Source organism: Urocitellus parryii, chromosome 6 (genome assembly GCF_045843805.1).
Source record: "Urocitellus parryii isolate mUroPar1 chromosome 6, mUroPar1.hap1, whole genome shotgun sequence".
Lineage (NCBI taxonomy): Eukaryota > Metazoa > Chordata > Mammalia > Rodentia > Sciuridae > Urocitellus > Urocitellus parryii.
In genome coordinates, this window is record NC_135536.1 from 122,256,675 (window position 1) to 122,276,094 (window position 19,420).

Here is a 19,420-nt window from a genome sequence, read left to right on the forward strand (position 1 = left end):
CTCATTGAGACCTTGTCTCTAAATAAAATACAAAAAATGGCTAGGGATGTGGCTCACTGGTTAAGTGCCCCTGAGTTCAATCCCTGGTATACTCACCAAAAAAAAAAAAAAAAAAAAGTTTCATACTATGGAATTTTCCACATGTGGTGTTATTGGTTTTTAAGAGTTCTTAATTGTAGAGCATTTCAGAATTTTAGTTATTGAATTAGAGATGTTCAACTATATGCTTATTATGATTAACCCAAACACTACAGAAAATACATAAAGCAAAACATTTATAATTTAAAATGTGTACACCCTTTCACCCACAATTGTGCATCTACCCTACAGACTTAAATGCACTAGTGTGATTATATTCAAGAGCAAGAATGTTTCCTAGCAGTGTTTCTAGTCCTCAAAGGTAGAAGCAATCTCAGTGTTTGTTGGTAGAAGAATAGTTGAAAAACTACTCTCTTCCCTTATGAAGTCCTTTGTAGCTGTTGAATTATTTAAATAGAGACGTGAATGATATACATTAAAATTTCATTTAATGAAATTAAGTTTAATAAAAGAAAATTTTAGAATATTACATAAAGTGTGCTCTCATTTTGATAAAAAGGCAACAACATATATGCACATATATACTCTCTTAGTTTCCTGTAGCTTTTATAAACAAACCTGATGACGTAGACCAACAGGTATACAGTCTACGTAGTTCTAAAATGAGTCTCACTTGAGCCAACATTAAGATGTCAGCAGGGCTGGTTCCTTCTGGAAGCTCCAGGGAGAGCCTGTTTCCTTTTCAGTTTTGTAGGCCACCTCTTCCTTGCCTTATGACCCCTTCCCTTTCTCCTCTCATATCTATTCTCATAGTTCCTACATCCTCCTTTAACCTTCTACCCTTTGACTTATAAGGACCCTTAACTTAATCATATTCTTTTTGCCATATAAGGTAATATCCATGGGTTCCAGGGATTTGGATCTTCTGAGGGGAGCCATTTCTGAACTTAATACACACACACACACACACACACACACACACGCACATACACACATACACACATGTGCACACATATACATCCATGTATATTTTATATATTTTATGGACATATTTATAGGATACATACATATCTGAGTAGGCTGGTCTGAGCAGAGAGAAAGGCACAGAATAATAGCCCAATATAGTTCTCCTCAGGGTAATAGCTGGATGGGGAGAACTGACCAAATATTCCAAAATCTGAAGAAAAGTTGAAATCTGAAATGCTTCTGGTTCCAAGCATTTCTGATAAGGAAGTCAACCTATATGTTGTCCTTTAACTTGGCTTTCTCTCTAGATATAGCAGTCTGCATTTTTACAAAGTCAAACATGTTATTTGTTCTCTTTATGGCATTTACTTTATTGTCATGTTTAGAAAGGCAATTTTGAAAATATTTTTTGTATTTTCCCCTAATGCTTGTAATACCTTTCTTTGTACATGTAGATCTCTAATCCATCTGGAATGTCCTTTTATGTTCAATGTGGGCTGTGGGTCTGTATTTGTTTCCTGGGGCTGTTGCAAAAAAAAAAAAAAATACCACAACAGGTTGGCTTTTAACAGCAGAAATTTATTCTGTCACAGTTTTAGAGGCCATAAGTCTGAATGAAGGTGTCAGCAGGGCACCCTCTGAAGCTCCCAGGTCACCCTACCCCCCCCTTGCCACGCCATCCTGTAGCTGCAGGCATTCCTGTGGCTACAACCCTCCTATCTCGGCCTGTCTGCACATGGCCGCCTCCTGTTCTCCATGCTCCTGCCTCTTATAAGGACACTTTGGGTATAGGGCCCACTCAGATAACCCAGAATGACCTCATCTTATGATCCTTTACTTAATGACATCTACAAAGACTCCTTTCCACACTTTCATGGGGGTGAGGATGTGGCCATGCCTTTTGGGGAGCTTCCATTCACTGCACCACAGAGTCTAACTTTTCCCATTGTCCAAAACATTCACCAGTTTTATTTATGATATACTGCATTTCACCTCCAAGTGGCTCTCAGTGTATTCAGTTGACCCCCCACCCAGTGCTATGCTATTTTAAATCTCTTCCTAGTGTTTTGATATTTATTTCCTCCCCCACATTTCTGTCTTACAAACAGAGCCTCTGGCAGTGTTCCCGTTGCCTGGGATGACTCTTTCACTCTGACCCTAGTTCCAGGGTCCCCTGGGATTAGGTTGGGAGTGGACCGCAGAGGAAGCAGCAGAAACTTGTGGTCAGAGAGACCTGGATTTGAATCGCTTTGCTACCTTTTCAAACTGGGTGACCTCCGCCAAGCCAGGAGTGTTCTTAGAGCCTAAGTGTACTTTTGGTTTTAAAACCATATGTATATATTGACTCTATGTTCCTTTTTAAAGTTTATTTTAAAATAAGTATGAGCCAGGTGTGGTAGTGCATACCTATAATCCCAGCAACGCAGGAAGCTCATGAGTTTGAGGCCAACCTGGGCACCTTAATGAGACCCTTGGAAACTTAGCAAGGCCTTGTTTCAAAGTAAAAAAATCAAAAAGGACTGGGAATGTGGCTCAGGGTAAAGTGCCCCTGGATTCCATCCTCAGCACAATCAATCAAGAAAGAAAGATATGTAGCTCAATTAATAAAGTGCTTGCCTTGCATGCACAAGGCCCTGAGTTCAATCCCCAGTACCACACACACACACAAAAAGAAAGAAAGATATGTAAGAGCTTTGATGTCCTGCTCTCTCCCTCACCTTCCTTTATCAGGCTGCACTTACCCGTGGGCTACCATGGCCGTGCTTCCTCTGTTGTGGTGTCTGGCACCCCAATCCGAAGGCCCATGGGACAGATGAGACCTGATAACTGTAAGTGACCCCCATCTCTAGACCCTGCCTGTGCCCAGCTCTCTGTTCTCACACAGTGGGTTCTGCAGCTTGGCACTCACAACAGCTCCTTTTATCCTGATGTTATTCCAGCCAAGCCTCCCGTGTATGGTGCCTGCAAACTCCTAGACATCGAGTTGGAAATGGTAAGCTGGGCTTTGCGGTGTGTTTGTTCTTTTGGGCAGTGCTGGGGATGGAACCCAAGGCCTTATGCATGCTAGGCAGCTGCTCTTCCACTGCATTACACACCTACCCACCCCACCCCTGTGCTGTGGTGTTTTATTGACATAGGGATCTCCTATGGCCAGAAAGTGTTTGGTGGGATGGTTGCCCTGCATGATGAGCTGTCCACACACCTTCATCCACATGGGTAGCAGTTCTGCTGTTGGAAGTAGAGTCAGTCTGGGTCATTCACAGATTCCATATTTCCAGATTTACCCACTTACTGAAATTTATTTGTAACCCCAAAATTGACACTCAAGACCTTTTGTGGCCACTCGTGCCCATGAAAAGAACAGTGAAAAATTTTAGTCTCCTGGAGTGCAAGTTCCCTGCTGAGGTTGAACTTCCTGTTTCTGCTCTCATCCTATAAATTCGTTCTTTTCATGGTCTATTTAGTGCCATGGTTTTCATATTTTCGTGCTTTTTTGGGTAAATTTGTTATCTATAACAGCCCCCGCGTACAGTGCCCAAGTGCTAACTTGTGTTCCTAAGTGCAGGAAGGCTGATGTGCCTTACAGAGGATGTGTGTGTCAGATAAGCCTTTTTCAGGCATGAGTTCTAGCGTGGAGGGCAGGGGGTTTGATGTTAATGAATCAACAATATACATCAAATAAGTGTCTTTAAACAGAAATACACATACACTAAGGTTTTATAGTTATGACCAATTCATAAAAATGTGATTAGAGGCTTATAGGAACCTAACTGTGTATGCCCCTTAGGAACATTGACTCAGTGATTGTTAGTTCAGTGTCCTGGTGACTTCATAGAACATAACTACCTTGAATTACAAGAATCCACCAGAGGGCTGGGGTTGTGGCTCAGTGGTAGAGCGCTTGCCTAGCATGTGTGAGACCCTGGGCTCGATCCTCAGCACCACATAAAAATAAATAAAATAAAGGTATTGTGTCCAATTACAACTAAAAAATAAAGAAAGAAATAAGAATCCACCAGAACAGCCCTATTGCATTTATGGTTAGATCAATACAAGCTCAAAACAGTGGTCATTTTGAGACTTCACTTTTTTTTTTTAACTTTTTGAGATAATTATTTGAGATCTTTAACATGCAGTTGTAAAAAGTAATACAGGAGAGCCTGAATACCCTTCATGCATCTCCTCCTTGGTAACATTCTGCATGTCTGTGGTACCATATGCAACCAGGATATTGATGTGGGTACAGTTGGTTCCATCACCCCCTCATGCTGCAGGACTGTCCTTCTTAAGAGGGACACTGAACTCAGAGCAACCCTCAAGGTGAGCAATCAGGAAAATGATGAGAAAGAGGAGCTGAACTGGAAGAAGGAGGGCAGAGGGGACATTGGCAGAGTCCTTACTGTCTCTTGGATTGTTGGATGATAGATGGAGCTGGGCCCAAAGCAGGAAGTGTAGGCAGGCAGACTGAAGGGCTCTCTCACTGTCAGTACCCAGTGTTTTAGCGGTGTCTCAGGAAGCTCTAGCATCTTATCCTTGCAGATGTAAGGGAAGGAGCCAGGGGGCCACCCAGGCAGGCTGTGGCAGTGGGAATCGGGTTTGGTTAGATGCAAGCTGGAGAACCAGTGGACTTCGCTAGAGCTCCTTGTAGCTGCCATCCTACCCTGAGATTTCTTCAGATTTGGATCTGAGGAGGGAAATGGATGGTCATCTACCAAATAGTCTCCCCATCAGTAAGGGTGTTCCCCACCAGCTCTCTGCCTTCCACAGCCTTTTTGAGGGAGTCTTTGGAGACTCCAGGAAGAAGACCCCCCTGCCCCAGTTAAGATGCCTGAGCCCAGGTTTGGGGCCAGATTTTCCTTCTGGGAGAATGAAATACTCATGGGCAGATGTTTCTCCTGTTTGGGTCTCTTTTGGTGTTGGGCAGAAAAAAGACAAAAAAATTTGTGGAGAAATGGTTGGAGTAGGAGGCACAGATAGTCTGAACTTGAAAGTGGTAGAGTTCTCTGTGAGATAGTGCCTTTGGGTTATTTTTGTTTGTTTGTTTGTATGTTTGTTATTTTTAATCCTGATGAAAATTTTTCAATGTGTAAACACTGTCACAGAACAAATTAAACTGTGATTCTGGTTGACAAAAGTAGCTTATTTTATGTACTTTAAAAAGAGATTCTCCTGTTTTTCTCTTATTAGATGTCTGGCTATTCTACAGGCTCACAGACATCATGTTGGTGCTGTTTTCTTCTGAGGCAGTCGGGTGACAGATTGGGCATGAGATGCACCTATCAGACAGGTTGCACTGCATTGAAGGAGCAACCTTTTGATTTTTTGTGACATGAAGACACATCCTAGTATTTTCATTTTTCACAAGCCACATATAGCTGTCAGATCTTAAAATGCAAAGCACAGGGTGAGAGGCAAGGATCAGAATGGCCTGGGATGTGCTGAGTAAAGGGAAGAAGCTGCTGCAGAACTCAGGGTGTGAGGAGGCAGGCACTGGCACACTGCCACTCATGCTTTCCCAAGGTGCAGTCCTTGACTTTGAGATAAAGTGAATTCATCCAGGCCCCTGTGGCAGGCCTTGATCCCTGGCCATGGTTTGGAAATATTTGACCTTCACTCTCTAGGTGACAAGTGATCTGAGGTGGCAGGTCAGCTGTTCTAATTACCTTTCCCCATATCAGGCTTTCTTTGTAGGCCCTGGGAACAGATTCGGAGAGCCGATCCCCATTTCCAAGGCCCATGAGCACATTTTTGGAATGGTCCTCATGAATGACTGGAGTGGTAATTACTGGTGGCTGAGCTTACTGTGAGCGTTGTGTTCTGAAGGCAGCTGAGGAGGGGGTGGATTGGGACACTGTCCCAGAAGCTATAGGTTGTTTCCTGGGTCCGCTGTTGGTCACAGGCAACAGGTGGTGCAATGACTGAGGTGTGGATTTGGGTATCAGACAGACTTCCTGGCTCTGAGAACTTGGGCCAGTCACTTAACCTCTCTGAACCCCAGCTGTCTCAAATGTTGAGAAGCAACCTAGCTGACATAACTAATATTTATTGAGTGCTTACGTGTTAGATCCTGGGCTCAACACCTGACGTGTTCTCTCCCACGGATCCCTATAGGCTATTAGTAGTATTGTGCTTCCCCCTTGGTGAACAGAGGCACAGAGGGATTGCAGTTAGTTGCTGAGCTAAGACATGAAGCTCACCAGCCTGGCCTCTGAACCTGAGCTCTCAACACTTTTGCCATGTGTCGGAGGAAGATGGTGCCAGAGGTCCTACAAAGTACCTCCCCCCCTCTGCCTGTTCACAGGAGATATCCTGACCATCCATTGGCCATTCTTATTTGCAGTAAACTGGCACCTTGACATTGAATGCTCTAGCCCCTTTGTCCTGGGGCAGCCTGCATGAGGCCAGAGCCCCCATGGGGAGGGCTGTGCTGAGTGTCTTTGCTCCCTAGTCAAGGGAAGGAGGGAGCCCTGGGGCCATTCCCAGTCAGCTTTGGTAAGCCTAGGCCTGCCCTTCTTCCTTTAGCTCGAGACATCCAGCAGTGGGAATATGTTCCTCTTGGACCGTTCCTCGGGAAGAGTTTTGGAACCACCATCTCTCCATGGGTGGTGCCTATGGATGCCCTCATGCCCTTTGTTGTGCCCAACCCAGTACAGGTAAGCACACCTACTGCAGGAGGCTCCCAATCCAGGGCTCAACTTTCTGGAAGCCTGCTGCCAGCTGAGCAGGCACACCAGGAATAGAGATCATTGAGAGGGAAGCGTTGTGCCCACAGTGTGCCCACATTGTGTCCACAATGGAGTTCCCTGAGCATCCTGGTTGCGGTGACCTCCAGGCAATCATTCCTCCAATCATTCTCCCTTGTGGCTTCCCTGCCCTCTGCACAGTTCTTAGGAAAAACAGAGAATTTTGTAATCTCCAGAATCCTCCCAGGCCAGAGGATCCCAGCTCCTATCACCTCATTGCACAACTTCCCAGGTTGCCTTGAAATATGTCCTGTACCAATGGCGCCCCCTGAAGGCCAACTCGTAGAATGTGGTTTGGAGTTAAGCTTTGATGGTGGGATCCCTGCAGCCTCCTGTCCTCAGCACCCCTATCCAGGCCTGGGTTTGTGGTCTCACCCCTCACTCCTTAATCTGCCCCACCTTCTGCCAGTGCCTCACTACAGTCACCTATGACCTTAGGGCCAGGACCTCTTTGCAGTTCCTTAGTCCCTTACACTTTTCTTTCTTTCTTTTTCTTTTCTTTTTTTTTTTTTTTTTTTTTTTTTTGAGTACTGGGGATTGAACTCAGGGGCACTGGGCCACCAAGCCACATCCCGAGCCCTTTATTTTGTATTTTACTTAGAGACAGGGTCTCACTGAGTTTCTTAGCACCTTACTTTGGTGAGACTGGCTTTAAACTACTTGCAGTTCTCCTGCCTCAGCCTCCCAAGCTGCTGGGATTTACAGGCGTGCACGCACCTCGCTTCAATCCCTTACTCTTCCTAGGCATTTTCTTACCCTTGACTTCTGGGGATGCATCCCATCCCCCTTTATCTCTGGGTCCCTGCAATGTCTCATTCCAACTCTATCCTCTAGGGAGAACAGAGCTCCCAGTCCTTTGCCCTGCTCCCTCCACACCCTCCCTGGGGCCATCTCATCTACCTTCTCTCATGCCCTCTGATGTCATCTCAATGTTTGCCCTTTTTTTTTTTTTTTTGATACTGGGGATCAAACCCAGGGTGTTTAACCACTGAGCCCTTTTTTAAAAATAACTTTATTTACTTATTTTTTTATGTGGTATTGAGGATCAAACCCAGTGCCTCACACATGAAAGGCAAGCGCTTTACCACTGAGCCACAACCCCAGCCCCTCCCTAGCCCCCCCCAACTTTTATTTTATTTTATTTTTTTTGAGACAGAGTCTCATTAAGTTGCTTAGGGCCTTCCTAAGTTGCTGAAGCTGGCCTTGAACTTGTGATCCTCCCTGCCTCAGCCTCCTGAGTTTCTGGGATTATAGGTGTGAGCCACCACACTTGGCTTCAACATTTCCTCTCTTAAAAAACAAACTGGAGGAGCTGGAGATGTGGCCCAGGCGGTAGCGCGCTCGCCTGGCATGCATGCGGCCCGGGTTCAATCCTCAACACCACATACAAACAAAGATGTTATGTCCGCTGAGAACTAAAAAATAAATATCAAAATTCTAAAAAAAAAAAAAAAAAAAAACTGGAGTCATTCCCTGAAAACCAGCTCCTCCTGAAGTTCCCGTGGGCTCTCACCAAGCCTCTGCTCTCCTCAGCACTCCTGCCACAGCAACCCCACCCCACCATCATTTTCAGCTACCAGGACCTGGCTCTCCCTCCCTCTCAATGAGTCCTGTGGCCACTTCCTCTGTAGCCATGGTAGCCATGGTCAGTTGCTTTTCTGACCCACCAGGGACCACCTGGGCTACTACCTCCTGCTGCCTCCCCCCTCCAGCCTCATCCTTTGTCAAGCTGTCTTCAAGGGCACTGCCCTGTCCTGAGATGTCTGGGCTCTGCCTACTTTGGCCAGCCCTTCCCAGTAACTGTCACCACTCTTGTCCCTTCTGAACTATATTTATTTAACATTTTTCTCTAAAGCAGCTCCCAGTTCAAAACTTAAGTAATGTGTTGAGAAAAGGAACTTTATATCCCTGCCAGCATCCCTAGCCACACCATTAATCATAAAAAGAAACACAGAGGCTGTGGCATGGCTCAATGGCAGAGGGCTTGCCTAGCATGCTCAAGGCCCAGGATTCAATCCCCAGCCCTGAAAAAAAGAAAAGAAACACAAATAACCATTCAAATCACCAAACATGATCTCATGTCCCCCAAGGGATTCCTATGTCACACTTTGGGGAAGTACTACTTTTGGCCAAAGTGCTATCTTTCTGGCACAGCTGTCAAAGCTATCCCCACAGCTGGCTCCTGCACCAGGCAGGACTCTGCTTCTGCTGGCTGCCCCGACCCCGTCTTCCGGGAGGCTCACCTTGCCCTTTGCCTTGCCCTAGCCTTTCCTCACAGGCTTCTTTCCCCATCTCTGGCCTCCCACTGTCCCCTTTCTCCAGCCCTCCCTATCCTGGCTTTCTGGAGCATCTCTGGGTTAGACCTTATAACTTTACACCTACTGATGCCCATCCCTTGGCTTCTCTTCTTAAGAACCTGGCACATATGACCACCCTGACTCCCACTGTCCAGCTAAGGTCCCAGAACATGGTGTTAGGTCCCTAGGAAGGAACACTCCTGCCACATGGGGCCTCGGTGAGCTTAGTCCACCTGCCAGCAACCTCTTTCCTGTGCTTTGCCCTCCCAGGACCCCAGACCCTTGCCGTATCTCTGCCATGACCAGCCCTACACATTTGACATCAACCTTTCTGTTGCCCTGAAAGGTATGTTGTGGGGTGGGTGGGTGTGCACAGGGCTCAGTGGGCATGTGTGCCCAAGTGCCATTGTCCTGATGGTTCCTGAGCTTTGGCAAGGTGGAAGGGGAGGTGTCTGCTTCAGCCCTGGAAGCATGTATGGTTTTGTAAGGGAAAGAGGGAGGTAGGGGACATCCTTATGCTCAAAGGGAGCCCCAATGGGCCCACGTCACATTGACTGAGCTCCCAACTACTTGGGCCAGAAATCATGGAGCTCAAATCCCATCCTTCCCTTGACTCCCTTCTGCAGTCTCCCAAACAGGGTCCCGGTCCTGCTCACATACTACTACTGACCCTATCTTCCATCATGTATGGTAGATTTCATCCAGTGCCTGTTTGAAAGTCTGGCCTTGAAGGCCTGCCGGTGAGAGACCTCAGCCCGCTGGGGCCACACAGTCTCTGAGCCACATCCTCAGCCAGCCCCGAGAGCCTTGCAGACAGGTCCCATGTCCTGAGCTGCTCCCTGGACTCCATAACAGATCAGCAGAATCTTATTGAAAAGGAGTCAACTCTGTGGACCATGGTGGGGGGGTGGTCCAGGCTTGACCCTGCTCCTGCCCAACTTGAAGCTTAGGACCAGTTACCAAACCTGCCTTCCCTAGTTTGTCACATGAAGTGGGATAACAGTGGCATCAGCCTGTGGTGCAGTAGTGAGGGCTGTGTCAGTCAGTCCATGTGAGGGTCTGGACCAGTATCTGTGCTTAGGCAGAGGCAGGGTCTCTTTCCAGGCCCCACTCTGGCCAAGTCTCCATCTCCCTCAGTCTCTCCCTGGAGTTCTGTGATCTCACATTGGGCTCTGCTGTGTCTTTCCCACTGCTGGCCCCAGAGGGGGTTCCTAGCAGGAGACTCAGTGCCCTTCTCAAGAAGCAAGGAACAGGAGGCCCCTAGAGCAAAGCACCTTGTGGCTGCCATGGCCCTCCAGGAACTTAGCTGGTCCTACTCTGTCATGTCACCAATTGGGAAACTGAGGCTTGGAGAGGAAAAGGAATTCACCCTGAGCCATTAGCAGGCTAATGGCAAGGCTAGGACTAAATTCAAGGATTACAAACTAGGCTACACACATGCATGCTTGGGGTCCCTTTTAGTTTGGTTTTTTATTCTTAGTGTTTCTTTCTGCCTAGAGGTGAGCCCACCCAGGGAGGGTGTTGTTGGGGAAGGGACAAGGTGATCAAGAAACCAGTGTCCAGAGATACAGTCCTGAATTTGCAGTTTTGATGTTCCAAATTAGGATTTGGGTGGAGGGGTTCAGGAAGAGTGACTTGGGGACCCTGACCTTCCTTGGGGATGAAGAGCACACCTGCTGCTTGCTGCCTTGGGGGGAAGCCAGAGGAGGGGAGAAGCCAGATTTTGAGAGAATGGAAGAGCTTTTTAATTGTTAGTACTATTCAGAAATGGAACAGCAGTAGCCTGGTACCTAATAAATTTTGTAATAGGTGTTTACTAGATGTTGCCAGAATAATGAACTAACATTGTTAGAGGGCTTCAGCAAGGGATTGATAGCTCCACCTTTCCAAAAGAATACCAGGGGGATAGCAGGCTATCCTTGACCAAAAATCACAAATAAGTTTCAGTGGGCATATTATTTCCAGTTGATTTGTGACTTCCAAGCATATTGTGTTAAGAAGGATTCTGAGGCTGTATCTAGACTACGAGGACACGTGTGCTGTGGTTTTGGGAGAATTGAAAGTGGTGGCTTGCACTAGACCATCTCTGTGGAAGTCTCCCAGCCCAATACCCTGTGAGTTTATTGTTTCACAAACTCTTAAGTGAAATCATATTGGACAATGGGAAGCTTAAGCCACAGGTCAGTTTTAAAAAATTTCTTCCCTAATTAGTGGAATTAAAACTTCATCTTGGGGCTGGAGTTATAGCTCAGTGGTATATAGCATGTGTGAGGTACTATGTTTGATCCTCAGCACCATTAAGAAACAAATAAACAAACAAATAAATGAAATAAAGGTCCATCGACAATTTTAAAAATATTTTTTTAAAAAAGACTTCATCTATATTATTTCTCTTTCCAACAGGAGAAGGAATGAGCCAACCAGCTACCATATGCAGGTCCAACTTTAAGGTAAGCTTTGAAACTGTCAGATTGCTTCTTTGGAGGAAGGAAAAGAGGTAGATCTCTCTTCCTGGTAGGAACAAGAGAATAGCATCCATTCTGGGACATGATGGTAGGTCAGCTTGAGGCCCCAGAGCTTCCATGACCCTGTCCCCTTCTAGAAATGGCTATAAGGTCAAGTTACCTTGAACAGAGTCTTCACAGATGTGGTCAGAGATTTTCATGGGGGCCTTAGGTCTTTTTAAGGATCAAGGTCCTATTCCCCCTGTCCTGCCAGGGGCTGGATTGATGAGAGTGTCTTATTTTTTTTTTTGTAAGTGAACTTTTAATTGAAGCACAACACACATAGATACAAATACACAAACTGCGCACGTGAAGCCCAAGGAATTCTCACAAATGAACCTTGCTGTATGACCAGCACCCAGGTAAAAAATAGGAAATCTGTAGCCCGCAGGAGTCCCCTGTGCTCCCTTGGGGTCATCACAGCCCCAGCAAGGGGTCAGCTCTCTCCAGCCTCCTGCTGCCACATGTGAATTGTGTCTCTGTCCCAGTGTTATGGAAATGGAATCTTTTCTGCCTGGCTTCTTGGTTTCAACATTTTATTTGTGAGCTTTGTCCACGTTGCCATGGGTAGAGACAGCTCGCTTTTCTTTCTGTGTAAGTGTCCCACTGAATCAACATTCCAGACGATTTAGCCATTCCACTCTTGATGGACATTTGGTGGTTCCCATTTTTTGCCCATCATACGATTACTATGAATGTTCTAGTACACATCTATTGGTGCATGTATGTGCACATTTCTTTTGGGTGTATCTTCACAAATAGAATTGCTGGGTCATAGAGTATGTATATACTCAGCCTAGGAGCACTTTTTTTTTTTAAAGAGAGAGAGAGGTAGAGAGAGGTAGAGAGAGAGAGAATTTTTAATATTTATTTTTTAGTTATCAGAGAGCACAACATCTTTGTATGTGGTGCTGAGGATCGAACCCGGGCCGCACGCATGCCAGGCGAGCGCGCTACCGCTTGAGCCACATCCCCAGCCCAGGAGCACTTTTTAAAATATTTATTCTTTAGTTTTCAGTGGACACAACATCTTTATTTTATTTTCATGTGGTGCTGAGGATCGAACCCAGCGCCCCACGCATACCAGGCGAGTGCGCTACTGCTTGAGCCACATCCCCAGCTCCTAGGAGCCCTTTTGAATAGTTTTCCAGGGTGGTTTTCCAACATTTTAGCACTTTGGCTATTCTATATCCTGGCCAAAGCGAGGTGTCTTTGCCTTTTCCTCTTAGCGGTTCTGGGGTGGTGGTTTCAGTTGTACTTCCCTATGACTAACGTAGCTGGGCATCTCTGGAAGTTGACCATTGGAAGATCCTCTGATCCTTTTTCCTGTAGAGTCCCTTCTAATTTAAGACTATCCTGGGCTTATTAGGCTACAAGAAGAAATGAAGGGGGTTCCTTGTGAGGGAGCTACCAGGCAGGAATCTGCTTCTGAGGCTCACTCTGCCTGCCTATGTGGCTGTAGGAGTGTCACACCCTAAAGGCTGTAACCATGCAGAAGCACAGTTGTGCTGTGCCTCTAAGCATCTCAGGGGCCCATGACACCTTGGCCCCCTCTCCCCTGGTGCTCCTTTGCAGCCTGTTCTGACATCTGTTTGGGTCATTTGCCTCCAGGACTTGGCATTGGTTCCAAGGCCTGGGTGCGCGAATGTGAGGCCTATGCTCAGAGAAACTCTGTGCTGTGGGGAGGACTAAAGCCTCAGGGCAGGGCTCTAGGGCATTGAAGGAAGAGAGTGATTGTGTGCACTGGGCTCTGGGCCCATGACAGACAGAGGGCTGAACTGGGAGGTGGCCTTGGAGAAGGTGGTGGGGGAGGGATGAGATCATACAGGATCAGAACCTGGGTCTAGTGCAGGAGATGGAGGAGCAGTGGGACTTGTCCTGGGTAGCTCCACAGGAGGACAGCATGTCATTTCTATAAGGAGCCTGGAGAAGTGGCTGGGGAGCCTGCAGGGCAGGACAGGGAAGGCTATGGAGAGTAGGCATGCCCACATCTGCTCACCCTGCCGGTGTCCCTCTCCCTCAGCACATGTACTGGACCATGCTGCAGCAGCTCACTCACCACTCAGTCAACGGCTGCAACCTGCGGCCTGGGGACCTTTTGGCTTCTGGAACCATCAGTGGATCGGTGAGTCTCCGGCTGCATGGATGGCCACCCATAGAGAGCATCCTCATCTCCACACAGACCAAGAGCCTTCAGCTTGCCATCGAGATAGGATTCAAGCCCAATGTGGGCAGACCTCACAACCCCATCTTTCTCCTACCTCCTCTTTCCCTGGCACAGAGGAAATTCTCTTCCACATTCAGACTGAAAAGAGACTGGCATGAACATGGGGCTCTGGCACTCTGTATCCAGAGGAAAGAGTCAAGAGATAGCCACGGTGTCTTTATTGTCATTGTCTCACTCTGCTCCTGCCCAGGAGGAGGTGGCCACACTGCTGCCCTTCTCGTCCTTCCCTGTGCCTCTTTGAGCCTGGTATAGGGTCAGGGAACCTTTAGAGATGAGGACCAAACCACAGGGTGATATGTGTGCCAGTCTCTCTCCTAACCATGCCACGTGGGAGGTCTCTTCCCGGTGGGAGGGTGTTGTGCTTTACAGTGTTCTGGTTCCTGAGCTTCGTCCTCCAGAGCTGGGAGGTGCATTGAAGGAGGTACCCAGCACATGGCCAGGGATTCACAGAGTCAGGTCCTGGACAAGTGAGGACCTTAGAGGGAAGGATGAACAGGTGGTATGTGGAGACTTCAGGATGTTTCTGCAATGGTCCCTCCAAGCTGAGGCAGGGTCACCATCATCAGATTCCCTGCCCTTGCCTGGGGCTCCCAGGTTTCACCAAGCACAGTCCACGCCAGAGCTCACATCCCACCAGTATAGAACTCCTGTGACCTGTTTTCCTCCTTCCCCTTATGAAGGAGCCAGAAAGCTTTGGCTCCATGCTGGAGCTGTCCTGGAAGGGAACGAAAGCCATAGAGCTGGGGAAGGGGCAGACCAGGACATTCCTGCTGGATGGGGATGAAGTCATCATAACAGGTAAGGGCTGCCAGGCTCAGCGGGCTTTGTCTCTCTCCTAGCCTGCGGGCACTGCTGTCACTGTGAGACGTACCCATCTGGCCACCGTGCCATCTGTCCTCATTTGCTCTGACTCTGTCATTCCCAGGTTCTGAATCTGCAGGTTGGGTGCTTTGCTAACAGGGGCTTCAAGTGTGAATGTCCACCAGAAAGACCAGTTCTGCTTCGTCTCCATAGAGGCAGGTATCTTCCTATTCTGGCAGCAAATGCCTGGTGCAGAGCCCATGATCAATGACGGGATTCAGGGAGGCTAGAGCTGCAGCTGTGACTGAGACATCTTAGCAATCTGTTCCCAGGTGGCTGGGTGCTGCATAGCTCTTGGGAGGTGGGCATTTACCCTTCACATAGTATTAATAGTGAGGAAGGGTGCCTTAGTGCTTAGCAGCACACTCATGAAAATCAAAAAGACTCTCAGGTCCCCACTAGCTATGTGACTTTCATCAAGTTATTTTACCTGAGACTCAGTTTTCCTCATCTTTAAGATGGAATTAATATCACAATGCTTAACCTCACAGCAGAGTTGCAGGAATTATGTAAACTGGTTTATTCCTCCAGTAGACATTGATCAAGCCCCATCCTGGGGTTCCAGTGCTGACGAAGACAAATGGATTGTCTGCTCTTCCGGGCTTTACCCCAGTGTCATACCTGCACCATCTTACAGATGACACCATGGAGTATAACAGGACTGAACAACTTGCCCAAGGTCTTGCAGCCAGTTAATAATGAAATTTGTTTTCCCTTTCTGGCAGCCAATCTTCAGAACCCCAATATTTTTTTATCTTTGCAGGACTAGGGATTGAACCCAAGGCCTCATGCTTGGCAAGCATTCTACCACTGAGCTTCAGAACCCCAATTCTTGGGAGGTTTTTGTTTTCCTTTTTCTTCTTTGTTTTCCTTTCTCTTCTTTCTATATCCCCAGTCCTTTTTATTTTGCAACAAGGTATCACTAAGTTGCTGAGGCTGGCCTTGAACTTGTGATCCTCCTGCCTCAACTTCCTAACAACTGGGATTACAGGCCTGTGCCACTGCACCTGTGCAGAACCCATGCCTTCAGTATATCTGGAGCACATAACAAAGTGCATGTTACATAGTAAGCACTTAAAAATAGAGATGATCTTTGTCGAGGACTTCATTGTCATTGCCATGTTTTCCAGAAGCCAGTTCTTAGAAGGCCTGGCATATTCAGTGGGATCCCTCTGTAAAGAGTAGGAATCAGAGTGTTGTGCTCTGCCCTATAAAGCAGCCCTCAGGGATGAGGTGGTGCCATCCCCTGTGCTCATGCTCCATATCCTGCTCTCAGCCTGCTCTGTGACTAGAACCCTGGACCCATTTCATCAGCATAGCCTCCTGAGCATCTTTTTAAGGTGCCTTGCCCTCTTTGTGCAACTGACCTGCCCTAGACCACCATCCAATCATGGCTGGAATCCTAGCAGAGCTTTTGCACCAGCCCCCTGCAATCCACCCTGCTCCTGGGGCTTTAAAAATGAGTCTTCATGTTTGCTTTCCCTCTGTTACTCTTTTGCTCAAGATCTTCTCCTGGTTCCCCTTTGCCTGTTTTGTTGAGTCATATCCTTTTCTCATCTGATTCTGTCCGATTTGCTCAGCCTCATTCTCATACATAACAGTGGTGATAGAACTGCTTTTCTCATTGCCTGTAAACCCGGGGCTTCACCCTGGCTCTGCCCAGTAATTGCCTTCCCTGGTCGCTCTGGTAGAATCAGTCTATCTTCTCTGCAAGCAATTCACCTACAGGGTGGAATTCTAGTCATTGTATATGCATCAGTTTCTGTGCTCCTAGAAGTTTTCTGTGACTGCAATAACAGATAACTATGAACTTCATGGCTTAACAACAGAAATTTATTCTCTTCCAGTACTTAAGGGCAAAAAGTCTGAAATCTGAACACTGACAGGGCCTCACTGTTTCCAGGGGCTCTGGGGAGCCTCTGTCCTTGCCTCTTCTAGCTCCCAGGGTCACCAGCATGTGTTGACTGTGACAGCATCTTTCTAGTCTGCCTCCATCACCATAGCATCTTTCTTCTGTCTTCTATCTCCCTCTGTCTTGCTCATAACACACTTATGGTAGATTGAGATCTCACCCAGATACCTCATGTTAAGATCCTTAATCACATTTGCAAAATCTTTTATCATGTAAGATAAGATTCACCGATTCCAGGAGTTGGGACCTAATGTCTTTGGGGGCCATAACTCAGCCTAGTACAGAGCACATGGAGGGCATGGTTTAGACTGAATGGCACCTGCATATGAGTACTCAGCAAGGCTCTTGGTTAGTAGATTAAACAAAGTGGATTTGTCAGAAAAGATGCAGGCAGAGCTGAAGGCTGCAACAAATGGTGCCCAGGATTAATCAGTAAATACTAACTTTATCCTATTATTTTCATAGCGTTTCTTATTCCAGTTTAACCATACAGTTGCCTCACAATTGAAATCAGCCATTTGCAGATCAGAAATATGCAGAAAAGGGCTGGAGTTTTAGCTTGGTGGTAGAGCGCTTGCCACGCATGCTAAGTTCGATCCCTGGACCCATTTCATCAGCATAGCCTCCTGAGCATCTTTTTAAGGTGCCTTGCCCTCTTTGTGCAACTGACCTGCCCTAGACCACCATCCAATCATGGCTGAAATCCTAGCAGAGCTTTTGCACCAGCCCCCTGTACAGTACTACATAAAAATAAGTAAATAAAATAAAGATATTGTGTCCATCTACAACTAAAAAAATATTTTAAAATTATGCAGAAAAATAATTGCAATTGCCCTGAACATCTATGGACTTATTCCTTATAGTTTCTAATGGCCCGCTGACATCAGCGACACTTGCTACACTTGCCCCTGGAGTGCTTCCCATGCGGTCCGTTTTACACCTCCATAGGGTAGGCACTCTCACCATCCCCTTCTTTCAGCAAATCGGATAGAATCAGATGAGAAAAGGATATGAACTCAAAACATCTACGGACTTAGTTCTTAAACAATACAGTACAACCATGTACATAGCATTTGCATTGTATTAGGTATTATGTCTTCTAGATGATTTAAATGGAAGGTTGTGTAGGATATATGCAAATCCTACACAACTTTATGTAAAGGACTTGAGCTTCTATAGATTTTTTGGTATCAAAAGGGTAGCAAGGCTATTAGTTAGGTTTCATTACTGTTACCAAAATGCCTGAACAGAACAACCTAGAGGAGGAAAAGTTTATCAAGGGCTCACTGTTCTAGAGGTTCAGTCCATGGACAGCTGACTCCATTGCTCTGGGCCCAAGGTGAGAAGAACATGAAGGTGGAAGGGCATGGCAGAAGAAAGCTGCTCAGCTCATGGTGGCCAGGAAGCAAGAAGTGGAAGCAAGGGACAAAATACAATCCCAGAGACATGCCCTCAGTGGCCTCCTTCTTCTAGCCAGGCCCCACCTGCCTGTAGTTACCACCCAGTAATCCATTTAAATTATTAACCCATTATTAATCTCTCTAATAATCTAATCATTTCACCTCTGAACATTCCTACATTTTTCTAACATGAGCTTTGAGTATGACACCTGATAGCCAAACCATAACAGAAGGTCCTGGAAACAGTCCCCCTGCAGATACCAAGGATCAACTGTATTTATTGAGCATCTGCAGGGGCCAGCCACATCGTAGGTATGTCTACTTTCATTCTTTCAGCTTGTAATCAACAAGGCTCTTAGGCTGTGTCCACCTGTGGAAAGGACAAGGCAGGACAGGTGGCCTGCTGCAAGGACTGTTCTGCTACCTCCTTCCATGGCCTCTCTGGGCACCTGACCCTGCACGGCCGCCTTCCTTCTTGAAAGCTGTACCCAGTGTTTTCATCTATTTCCAGTCTTTACTCCTGCTTCTCTGACTGGACCTGCTCAGTGCCTGTATGGCCACCTAATCATTTTCCTGCTTTATCATTGTGGATGACAATTACCCAAATCAGTTTCTAATGGCCCACTGACGTCAGTGACACATGCAGCATTTGCCCTTGGAGTGCTTCCCATGTGGTCCCTTTTACACCTCCATGGGGCAGGTACTCTCGCCATCCCCTTCTTTCAGATGCAGAAACCAAGGCCCAGACAGCTTTGCGCACTCAGGATCACACAGATGGTCAATGGCAGGGCCAGGATTTGAACCCAGATGGTCGCTCCAAGCCCTGTGCTCTTAACCACCGCACACCTTGTCTCTCCAAAGGGTGAAGCATGATTCTCACTTCTGAGGGAGTCCAGAAAGCATAAAATGGGCAGCAGAACAGAAGATGAACTTAAACAACAAAAATCCAAGTATTTGGATGTAACTCATCTAATCCCCAGTCTTGCTCTCTTGCCCCATCTGGTGTTCAGTTTATGACTTGCAAGAACATGTTCTGGGGACATTAGCACTGCTTGGACTGTGTGATATATGCCTTTCTCACTGTCCTTCAGATCTTCAATATGTAGATAGTTATGGTATCTGGAATTAAGTGGAAAACATATCCTAGCATCTCCTCTTTCTTTCCCTAAGAAATGCATATTCCACCCTGTCTGCCTCTGTGTCTCCATTTATTCAATTTCTCACCATCATTGCTATTTGCTATGCTTGGTATAGAACTGCTCAACAAGACTAGCCAGGAGTCCCAGGGTGTAGAAGCAGCAAATCTTCATCCAGGACCAGGGACAGTGGCCTAGGCGACTGTAGGAGGTAGTCTTGTTCTCTTTTCTTGCTTTGGAGTCCCAAAGAATCAGACCATGGTTATGTTTTTTTCTCTGCCCTTCTCCTTCTCCAAAACCTGGCTCAACCAATGATGTCTAATTCCACACTTTG

The 19,420-nt window shown here is 46.7% G+C and overlaps 1 protein-coding gene across 3 annotated transcripts in view; it reads left to right on the plus strand.

Moving 5' to 3' along the window:
- Fah (fumarylacetoacetate hydrolase) overlaps positions 1-19,420 on the plus strand; it is a 36,773-nt gene that overhangs the window by 13,326 nt on the left and 4,027 nt on the right. The window contains exons 6-14 of one of the 3 annotated variants that reach the window (XM_026400523.2): positions 2,737-2,834; positions 2,946-2,998; positions 5,685-5,784; positions 6,529-6,659; positions 9,317-9,392; positions 11,450-11,496; positions 13,574-13,675; positions 14,458-14,575; positions 14,703-14,778. In XM_026400523.2, coding sequence (XP_026256308.1) covers positions 2,737-2,834; positions 2,946-2,998; positions 5,685-5,784; positions 6,529-6,659; positions 9,317-9,392; positions 11,450-11,496; positions 13,574-13,675; positions 14,458-14,575; positions 14,703-14,734 — 757 coding nt within the window. In that variant the 3' untranslated portion in view covers positions 14,735-14,778. Of the gene's footprint in view, positions 1-2,736; positions 2,835-2,945; positions 2,999-5,684; positions 5,785-6,528; positions 6,660-9,316; positions 9,393-11,449; positions 11,497-13,573; positions 13,676-14,457; positions 14,576-14,702; positions 14,779-19,420 lie in introns of those variants that run through there. The other 2 variants (XM_026400522.2, XM_026400524.1) reach the window with 2 other exon arrangements.